Source organism: Aplidium turbinatum, chromosome 5 (assembly GCF_918807975.1).
Source record: "Aplidium turbinatum chromosome 5, kaAplTurb1.1, whole genome shotgun sequence".
Lineage (NCBI taxonomy): Eukaryota > Metazoa > Chordata > Ascidiacea > Aplousobranchia > Polyclinidae > Aplidium > Aplidium turbinatum.
Genome location: NC_137476.1, coordinates 6,147,062 through 6,158,164, shown reverse-complemented (window position 1 = coordinate 6,158,164; position 11,103 = coordinate 6,147,062). Strand labels below are relative to the sequence as shown.

The window sequence follows — 11,103 nt, the reverse complement described above, 5'->3', positions numbered from 1 at the left end:
AAACGATAATAGGAAAAACTAAATACCCAATTTTAAGAACTAGCCTATTCGGGTTGTATTTTTGAAACTTATAGTTCACACAAATTTTACACAATTGAATTGTTAAAGCCAGCATTCATTTTGAGTATTGGCAATAGCTGACAATAACAATAATCATTTTATTTTTGTCCATTATAACAACATACACCACATTTCACAATGGCATATGCACTGCAATAGCGTGCAGACATCCGATATGCAATATAACAAACAAAAAAAGCAGTAAAAATCTATGAAATCATCTTGGTAACTGCTCAAGCTTTGGAACTTAGATGCAATGCTGAAAAGTAGCAACAAGACAAAAAAGTAACTCACCTGCAATGAACAACGATTGCATCATTATTGACTTCTTCATGTTTTCGCAAGATGTCGCTGTGAAGTCTAATAATTCCGGTTGTCGTGATGGGAACACCGTGATCAGGCCATTCCATGTAATGGAACTGTGTGACAATCAGTCGTTCGCCCTTTTATGAAATTATATTTGTATTACCCTTTTGTGTTTGTTATTATCAAAATGAAATCTCGTGAAAAAGCAAGTTTTCAACAAGCAACTCGAAGCTTTATCATTATAGTCTAATTTTAATAAATGTTCAAGTTCGGATTCGTAATTCATAGTAGGTTTGGTTTTGATAACACCATATCAAACAAATCTTTTAATTCACCCTCCAGGATGTCATTAAAAAATATTTTTGCTCATTGTAGTAGAAGTAGCGTCGACAGGTTTTGATAGGTTCTAAAGTGATTTCTTGATGCAATAACATTAGATGGGCCTACTCCTCTACTTGTCGTTAAAATGCTAAATTAATAATAAAGTAATCTAATTGAATAGTTTACCAGGCAAAATATTTAAAATATAAAAACTTTTAAAACCTTTGTTCTATTGTTCAAGGTCATTTTAAAGGTTCTGATCACGTAACAACCCTTTTCAATTTCTTCCACAGACGTTATTGTGAAGTCATCAGTCTTCAGCGAAGAATTTTTGTCCGGCCAATACATTTCGCATTTATGCTGAAAAAAAGCGCAATTTGTAAAACATTGTTGTTGTTGAAGTACTTTGAGTCATTGTCATAGATCAGCAGTGCAAAACCTGCGCCGTACGGTTGCATGCGGGAGTAATTTAAAAATATACCGCCGTCCACAATCATTTAAAGTATAAGATGTAGGCTAGTGGCCGTGCTAGCCTATAATGAAACAAAACCGGATGAACGCAAAATACAAGAATCACAATGCTTAACTATTTGATTGGTTATGTCACATAAAGACAATTGTTACTCAGTAAACTAGAATGATTTTTAGCCCATGTTAACAATCTGAATAAAAGTCTGCAAGGAAAAACTCAGAAATTTGTCTCATGTACAAAAAAGTACTGTACTTTCTTGACAAATGTTGTCTCCTCAATAATCATCTCCAGAAGCGTAATTTTTTCCATAATGAACAAATGACGGCTCTAATTGATAGCAATGAAATTCAAGCTGATGGAGTTGTACCCTATACTATTCTCGCAACAGACAAAATAAAAGGTTTCTTTCTCTTTCTCTACTGAAGTTATTGATGCTGTGTTGCAAGATTTCTCAATCGCTTTCAAGATTTGGAAAAGATTTCAAAAACATTAAAAGACGTTGCTTTTCCACATTTGGTGGAAATCGTGGGTTGTCCATTTAATTAGGCTCTCAAACGGAGCTGATGGAGTTAAAAACTAATGAGCAGTTAGTGAAGCGGTTCAAATACAAAGAAAATCTGCATGAAAGAAAATCGACACATGAAAACGTGCAATGAAGTATCCCGTGCTAAGATTAAGAGAACTGACAAGAAAAGTTCTTGTTTGTTTTGGAAGCACTTACGTGTGCGAAGCAGCGTTTTCAAAAGTCAAGTACCTTAACCCTTTGAAGGTTAGAGGGGCGGGCTGTCAATTCAACTTTTTTTTTATCAACTGTTGTATCTCTAAAACCACTGAGGCTGCGACTACGAGATTTCTTGACTTTTCCTACCTTTTATTCATCTCTATTGAGCTGAAATTTTGAGCGAATGAAGGTTAAAAATTGAGAGATATAAGGCATTTTTCAGCACATCCTTAGAAATATTTCATATTCTATTTATATGTTATTTTGCATTATTGTATGTTACTTTGCTTTATTATGTTATTTTGCATGAAAAATATAGATTCAAAATGAGATTATGTAAAAAAAAATTAATCACAACTTTGCAATGCAAGTTCTTCATTACTCTACCAAGAAATAATGTGTAAACTCACGCTAAAATTACAGTCATAAGTCACCTCAACATATCAACGTATATGACCAGTTCTAAAACTCACATAGTTTTAATTTTCGGATATGCTTGGTGTGAATAATTTTACAAAGTAAATCCCAAATTTTGAAACCGTGCCTTAAAAAAATAACAGAGATATCACTCCAAAAGCATAAGAAAAATCGACAGCCCCCCCCCAAACTGAGCAAGACTCCAAGAGCCCAACCTTCTAAAGGTTAAGAATCAGCGCCGAACCAGATTGTTATACCGCATTCTGTAATCTCAACTAAGACTGATGGTATCTAGCAAGATTCCTGCCTTTGCAAGTTTATCTGCCAACATGCAAGACCAAGAGAGTCATGAGTTGAACAAATCCTTCTCCTTATACTAACCTAAACTTATAAAAACAAGTTGGACTCACTGGAGGCCGTACTTAAAAGAAATAAATACACTACGGCCGACAATAACTAAAATAATACTGAAAAGTTTGGGTGTTCATCAGGACAATTATCGTTTCTAGCACTAGTTGCAACGCGAAACGTCAGTGCAGCATAAACCATCTTGTTTGTTGTTAATTTTACTTTCAATTTCATCAGATGAACGTTGCAACTAGTGCTAAAAACAATAACTTAAAGGTTGTTCAATGTACAGCCTGTACAGATTAAAACAATTTTCTTTCGAGGTTTGTGTTAAGGAACAGACAACAAATCACCGTCTTTCGGTCGTAGTTGAGTACACAGTTTTGATAATGAAGCAATACAAAGATTGTTTTATGCTTTTTTTAGTGTATGAACGTAAGCGTCGACACTCAGGGTTCTATAATGATTGATACACCCTAAGCGCTAAATACGATGATACTGGAGATATAGTGCAATGTTGTTTGGAATAAGACTATCTAGAAAAAGTGTGCTTTGTTTAGACTTAAATATTGTGTTGCTTTACTTCCGATATTAAACAATTTTGCATTGCTTTGAGCACAGCACAGCAATAAAGCACATCAAAACCTAAGAACGCATAAAAGCTTCAACTGGAAGTGTATGGTATAGGTCAATGAAATTTAATCAGTACAGGTCAGTAATTGAGGTTTATCTGTGGGCTTAGCGTCAACACTTCGACATTCTTCACAAAGCATCATTCCTTTTTCATTTTGATGAAAAAATCATTTTTCTGATTTTGATTTATCAGTTAGTAAAACCATGTTTCGACTTTGTTTTGCATGAATGCAATAAAAATTTTGTTAAAACAATCTTACATTAAAAAAAGAATGCCGATTAAACCTAACTTCTAATGCATGTCTATATAAAGCCACACATTGATTTATAAGTAGCATGTACAATTGTACATTGTACATTTGCGTAATGTACAATCGTTTTCTCATCATAGCAACCTAAAAGGACCACGCAGCCTATTCCCTAATACAATATTCTCATTTTTATTGTTGCAGTCAAAACTGGTGTCATCATAACAAAGTTTTGTAGTTGGTTCAGTTATATAAAGCAAGCTGTACAGTAAACAAAATACCGTTGGATAAATCACCATGACCTGTAGGTGAAGCAAAAATTTCTTTAGCAAACAAGCAGTTTAAAAAAGTGCTTTTGTTCTTTCTTACCTTTTCCTTTTCTACAAGTTTAGCCAACATCACGATGACTTGGCATTTTTTCTGCCATATCATGACCCAGAATGCTTCCACAGTGCTCTTGAGTGGTCCTTGTGTTGCAATGAAAACGTCAGGACAGTGCTTGCTCTGCAATCACAGTGAGAATTACTTCGTAAAACCTGTCACGGACCTTTACACGGCCAAAAAACTCAAAAAACTTTGACCAAATAACTATTGATTTTTCTGCAAAGAAAGCATGTTTTTAAACCTAAGATACAAGTTGTTTAATGTAACATCACTTTTGTGGATATAAAAGTTTTGTAAGCGAAATCAAAACTTTCCTATCTGGAATCAAGTTGTCTGTTGTATTGCAGAAAAAAATTTACATTCTCCCTTTGTCTGTAGCGTCCGGAAAAAACAAGTCTATTAACTATCTTAGATTCTGACAGTTTTCAGACTCAAAAGTAGTCTATGCCTGTTTTTGTCATACAGTGACGCCCATATTTCTGAAATTGTGTTATTTTTAACTTTCAACGCATCGAAAATAGCCTGTGTTGTTGGATTCTTTCCAGTTGATTAATTATTGTGAGATTACATTTGTGTATACATTGGCATAGCACAGTTTGATGTTGATTCTATGCTAAATGGGCGCGCTTGTTTGTAAATGCATTTCTTTGTGTTAATGTCTTTGTGTTATTGTATTGTGAAATACTCAGCATTAACGTTAACGAACGGCCTTTTTATGCAACTGTAGCGTTTTTACATTCGGCATCAGGAATAGCCTTATCGCTTCTAATAGAAGAACTTCGCATTATTTCTCAAATTCAGCAATAATAGCTCAGCTACGCGAACATTCCTTTGTGTCAGTTTCACACGTATTAATGGATAGAATTGTTTAGCAGTTTAGAAATAGATTACTGCATTTGTTAACTGAGCTTTTGAAATGAACTCTTGATCGTAATTTACGAAAGGTTATGTTAGATTTTCTGGAGTATTTGTTAATTATAATTCTATTATATTTAGTCGTGATATCATGCTTAGGCGTATCACCTTGTAAATGCATTCTGAAAAAAGAGTTGTCAAAAACCGGTAAATATGATTTTCATTTTATTCATAGTTAGTCTGATTTGTTAACCAGCTATACATCTCATATGAGATTTAACATACCAAACGTATGATGTCTATATTTGTTGTAACTGTTCATTATTATTGTAGGTTTGTGTATTTGTAAAGTAACGGTTATTTTCCACAGAGAAAAACCGCGACCTGACGAGGACAAATTGTGTACTTCGAAGACAGTTGCGAGTTTTTCCAAGATAGATCAATAATCCCAGCTTGTTGGTGGTATGCGAGCAGACAAATTCGAGTGGAATCACCTCAGTGTAGATCAGGTGTTTTAACATCAGTCAACCCGGACCGCTATATGATCTTACATTCAATACAACTTGGGATTAAATTGAAAAACTTGCTACTCACTTTCACTGATTGAAATGACTGTAATTAATTTCAGTCATTTATTATAAATATTTTACGAATATCTGTTGTTTTTTTAATTGAATTACGTTATTTTCCTGACGAGGGCAGACAGTTTTGCCGAAAACGTTTGAATTTATGTAGTTATCTTTTTATTTTATGTATTGTTTTTGAATTATGCATTTCAATCTTATTAAGTTGCTACCAATTACACAGGCCAACAAAAAAGATAAAAAATTTTGTGTCTGCAATGTAAAATGTGATTTGGGGTATATTGAGGCTGCTGATTTCAAAAATCCCATCAGATCTTACCCATTACATCAGGTTTTTGAGATTTTTGCATGATATTTTTTCTTATAATATTGGCTTTTTGGCCGAATTTTCTCTTACTGTTACCATTTTATAAAAACCTTATGAGCCAATAGTGTTTGAAAATTTGTCATATTAATGGAAATGATTTTATTTTGTAACATTTGGAGATGCATGATGACACCATGACCATTGGAGTGACCGACCTACCTTCAGAAGGTACACTAGTCAGAAGCCCCCTAGCTAGATGGTCCACTGGTTAAAAGAGTTACCTAGACTATCTGGCTAGTGGACCATCTGTCTATGGTAGACCATCCAACTTATGTAACTTCTGAGAGCTGTCCATAAACCACCCCTTACAGGCAGGGTTACATTCACTTTCGATTTAAGCTTATGTGAAACTTGTCTATGACTCATCCTTATTTGAATTTTCATGAATTCAGATTTTTTCATATTAGCAAGGTGTTAATTCTGTTTGTGGTGTAAATAAGTAGCAGAATGACATCTTCAAAAAGTGTGAAAATTACCCTGATGTTCTTTGTTACATATGTGGCAGTTATAGGCTACTGTTCCTAACCAAAGGGAAACCATCACAAGTTTTGTAAAACAAGCATATCTTACATGCTTTAAAATTCGCCTGGGTGATCAGGGCAAATCATGGGCTCCACACATGCTGCATGTAAAGATTGTGTGGAAAAACTAAGACGATAGATCAATGGAAATCCTAAATCCACTCACAACATTCACAAAAATCATGCAAGCGAAAGTTTGTCCAGAGTAACGTTTCCCAAATGTGCATGTGAATTTCCTTTTTTCTGTAGAATTGAACCTATTTTTAAATGTCTATTCTATTCAATTTCTTCAATTTTATTTTTCTTTGTTGGGGCAAACATAATAGCGAATGACATTACAAACACACAACTGTAGCACCAACAAAAGGAAAAGATGGCAAAACCAAAAGGTTTAAAATATGTATTGGGGATTTGCAAAGCCACCAAAACTACTTCTTACCACGAAAAAAATAACAATGTAACCTACTCTTGTAAAAAAAATGACGTTGAACATTTAGTGTTAGCAGATAAACTTTGAAGAATTGGGTTCAAGTTACCACAATTCAATAAAATAAAAAATAAAACAGGTCTTGAAATACCTCAATGTTTTCATTAATATTATGTTTGTATCTCTTGTGTAGACTTTGGACTTTATCGTGATGAATTTAGACATTATCACAGACCTTGTAGACAATAAAGAGTTCAAATTCCATGAAACGCCATAGTCTACCAATATAGATCAGCAGTCGATTTTACCCATTTTTACCTAAACAGCATTCAGATATCATAAAATCCTGATGTGATACAAAAAATCTGATGTGATTTTTGAATTCTGCATCCAAAACATACCCTAGAATGACATTTACTATGCTGACACAAAAAGTGTGTTGGCTTGTGTTATCAGTCTATGGTATTCAAAATTTATCTCTCTACCAAAGCTATTTTACTTGAATATGTGATGCGTTGATGTATGAGAGTCCTTTAGAATTCCCTTTTCCACTTTCCAGATTAACTCTAGAATGATCGACTGGAATAAAACGATACAGTAAAATTTTACATGTTTATTTTAAAATATTTAACAAATGGTGAGTTTATTATTAGAAATCTGAAGGAAATGTCTTACCATTAAAATATTATTGTAAAATCATATAAATATAAATCTCATGAAAATGAAAATTTAATTTTCGTTAAAGTTAACAGCTATGAAAGTGACTGGACATTGAATCGTTATAGTAATGAAACAGCGTGAGAAGCTATGACTTGTTGACTGGAACTGTAACCCACATTCTGTATGGTAGGCGATTATTAGGTTTCATTATCTCGATGAAGACTTAAAAAAATGGCTTTGTGATTTAAAAGTAGCGTCAACAAGAAAACAGGTTATAAACCACTGCATTATACATTATAGGAATAATTTAAATTTTCAAGTACATACATGGCAATTTGTTCTTGTATCTGTTTAACTTCTTGTGCTGTTCTAAAACAGCATACTCTGTTGGCAGTTTCTGTTCTGCTGAAAAAGCCTTCAATGCCTTGAAAGTAAAAGTTTGTTAATATGACAACATAAAAGTTTTGTTAATATGACATATTTGTTAATATGACAACATATGTGAATTATAGAATAAATTTTTTTAAATTATTCTTTGGATTTCTACAGCTGGTTTTGTGTAGACACAAAACATAAAGATTCAAAGAAAATGAAAGGGTGTACCAGCAAACATCTATAAGCTTGGCCCATGATACAAATGAAAGATCCACAGAGGATACAAACTGATATGAATAAATCAACAAGTGTATAAAGAATAACAGTAACTTCTCAAGTACATGTAGCTCCACACAAAGTGAAATTTACATGACTTTGGCTCTTTTTTATTTCCTTAAAAGTAATGTCTAAAAAGACATTATTGAAAGTTACTTTGAAAAACATGATGAATAAATAATAAAGTAAAAAGTCTAAAAGATGTAGTGGCTGCAGATGCAAGAAAAATAAGATCTAAGCAAAGGTTAGATGAAACAAAAAGGGAGATATTAGATGAACCAAAAAGAAGGACACAAAAGCGTGTAAACCCAGGTTTATTGTATCAAATCAAAGACGCATTAAGTAGAATGTACTACATAGCCTAGTATATTCAATTCATATGTTGTAAACATATTGATAATACGAAGGAGCATTTCGGCCGTTAGGTTGAAAATGTTTTATAAATTTTAATGAGAATGTCAATACATATGTTTAATTTTGTTTTGGATGAAATCCACTGAAACGTACCATATCGAGGCATGAATTAACAATAATCCACGACTGATTCGTAAGCAATTGATTTCATTCAAGCAAAGGTAAAAAAATACGCAAAAAACGGATTTGGCATAAGAACAAACTGCAGTTTAACTACGCAAACTTAGAGCCTGATTGAAACTGACCAGTTGAGATGGTTGATTGTTTAAAAGTAACAACTCACTGAAAATTGATTAGTTAGCACTCTGCTATCCGCGTCAACTAAACGAAGATATGTCGTATGTAAACTTTCCAGCAAAATTTCCGCATTACTTCCTGGGTCAGAAGTTGTGTTTTGTACGTTTTCGTAAATTCCATCCACTACAATGTCTTCTGTGGAGTCTTAAACAAGTTTAAACATTTTATTATTGTAGTTCATGTAGGAAGCTAAACTATACGTTGCTTCTCACAAGTTGTGTAAAAAGCATTTAAACCGATATCACTTTTTTTTTAAACAAAAATAATAAATGTGTACAATCATTACTTCGATTCGCATACACAGTAGCAGCATCTTCCTCAAGGACCAAAATCTTTCTGTTTCTGTAATAAAATTAAATTAGACAACTTGCGCAAAGAATAAGCTTCGCAAGATTAAAAACGTTTAATAGCTTATCAGGCCTTCGAACTAGCTCAGTGGCCGAGTGGTCATCACCTTCGAGTCTAGTGGTGTTAGGTCTGGGATCAATTCCAAGATCTGAAATCGATTTCAAGTCAGGTCATACTTGAAGACTTTAAAAATGCAATCGATTGTGCTCTATCTTACATAAAGCAGCGAATATGTTGGGTTATAATGTGATAATATCCTAAACACAATATAAAAAAGGGTCCTCTCGCTAAGAGACAGAACGACAATAAATGAACTATAACATTATTATAATTGTTAGACATTCATTGTTAGGTACACTGTGTTGTTAATTTGAGGATAACCTCCATTTGAAATGTAATTAGCTTACATACCTGTCAGTGCAAAGAGCAAACTATTAAAGTATTTGAGACCTAATCAGTAACAAAATATAAAATATCAGCTAAACACAACGCGCGATTCTCAGACCAAGTGTATCATTACTCACCGACGACGAAACACCAACACAAGGATCACGACTATCAGTAACAGTAGAACAGCCGGAGCTGTTACCCAACCTGTAAACGGTAACATACATTTAGTGTTTTTAATAATGTATTTTGCCCTCAATGAACTTTTCACATGGATAAAGTGACAATCTTGGGATTACATCTTCAAAATTTTCTAATCTTTTAAAACCTGCAATTAATTCCAGGCGGAGCCGCGTATTTGCTAACAGTTTTTAAATACACTTTTAGGCATTGTGTTGCTCTTTTGCAATTATGATATGTTTTGCTTTTATCCCACTTAATCAATCAATCAATCAATCATTTTATTTTTCGTCATTAACGCGTCCGGGACGAAAAAGATACTAACTACAAAAATCGGTATAAACCTACCAGCACGTTAACGAACGGGAAAAGGTGGCAAAACCTTGAAAGGTTTAAAACGTGCCTGAATGAAAATTTATGTAATAGGCTATATATCAGTAGTTAGCACGGCCACAAAACCCAAAAAACAAATAGCAAAAAATAAAACAAAAACAGAGAGAAGCACACATGTAGTAATGAATGACAGCCTAATGAAAATTGCTTGATTTTCTCGGGTATTTCTTCTGTGGGCAATTCAAATTATTTTTTGTACTTATTAAATGCTTGATCTATTTTGCTGTGTGGCTTTTTTTCTTTGACCGTTTGTTTTGTGTGTAATACTATGCGTGTTCTCAAGCACTTCGTATTTAGGCTAATGCAGAATTAGTATGTTTTAAAAGTTTCACAAGGGCTAGACGCATAGTCGAAAGCGATTGCTACTTTTGTGTCCTTTGACATGTTAAATACCGTATTGTTGCTGAGTTTCGCCTGTTCACAGTTGAACAAAGAAATCTCTCTACTAATTTGTACAGCAGTACTTCACAATGGTGTCGCTTTCTATTAAATAAATCATATTATTTAATTATTACATGCTTCGAATTAAATTATACAATAATAATCTACTAATGATTGAAATGTAATATTTGTATCCTGTTTTACTGATGCTTTGGGAAGGAGGTTGCTCTTCCTGTATAGGTTTGGTAGCAACCATAACCACACCACTAGACACCAATGATACTCTTCCATCTAATAAAGGTGTTGTAGAAATGAGATAAATCCTGGAAAAAATTACAAATCACACATTGTTTTGCCTTAGAATTAAGAACCTTCGGAAACAATACTATGGTTGTGAAATGCAGTGGGCTTGGACTGGAAACTTATAGCCTACCAAACCACATATACCATACCAAAAGACAAACCACAAATATACAAAACTACGGCGTTATAAGATATCGCATTAGCGGTTTTATGAAAAATTGTTTCTAAAATCCTAAAAATAAAGTGATCTCAATTTGATGTTTTAATGTAATTTCTTGACTTATTTAGAATTGAGCAAACATCTATAAATGAAGTATCAAGTTGACACTAAAAAGTTCAAAAAAATTCAATAGAAATTATTTGTAAGCTTTGAAGGTCTGCAGTTTATGAAGTGATTTGCCGACACAGTTGAATGTCTCATAGTT

At 33.4% G+C, this 11,103-nt stretch overlaps 1 protein-coding gene and 1 pseudogene across 1 annotated transcript; one reads left to right on the top strand and one right to left on the bottom strand.

Annotated features, from left to right (window-relative positions):
* Nucleotides 1-115: 115 nt before the first annotated feature.
* LOC145770094 (tyrosine-protein phosphatase non-receptor type 22-like) lies at nt 116-10,631 on the bottom strand. The gene is made up of 10 exons (XM_082581684.1): nt 10,580-10,631; nt 9,559-9,628; nt 8,973-9,028; nt 8,673-8,830; nt 7,652-7,748; nt 7,164-7,243; nt 3,896-4,030; nt 910-1,047; nt 355-479; nt 116-137 (listed from the first exon to the last, which is right to left on the bottom strand). The coding sequence occupies exons 1-10, from the start codon at nt 10,629-10,631 to the stop codon at nt 116-118; spliced, it is 933 nt and encodes a 310-aa protein (XP_082437810.1).
* LOC145770095 (uncharacterized) lies at nt 1,391-2,677 on the top strand (annotated as a pseudogene).
* Nucleotides 10,632-11,103: the final 472 nt, after the last annotated feature.

Excerpts from the sequence above, each read along its gene's own strand:
- LOC145770094 (XM_082581684.1), bottom strand. The coding sequence starts at position 10,631 with ATGGTTGCTACCAAACCTATACAGGAAGAGCAACCTCCTTCCCAAAGC. Across the intron at positions 7,749-8,672 it reads TGCTAACTAATCAATTTTCA|GCATTGAAGGCTTTTTCAGC; the intron begins GTGAGTTGTTAC and ends TTTACTTTCAAG. Across the intron at positions 1,048-3,895 it reads AACTTGTAGAAAAGGAAAAG|CATAAATGCGAAATGTATTG; the intron begins GTAAGAAAGAAC and ends GCTTTTTTTCAG.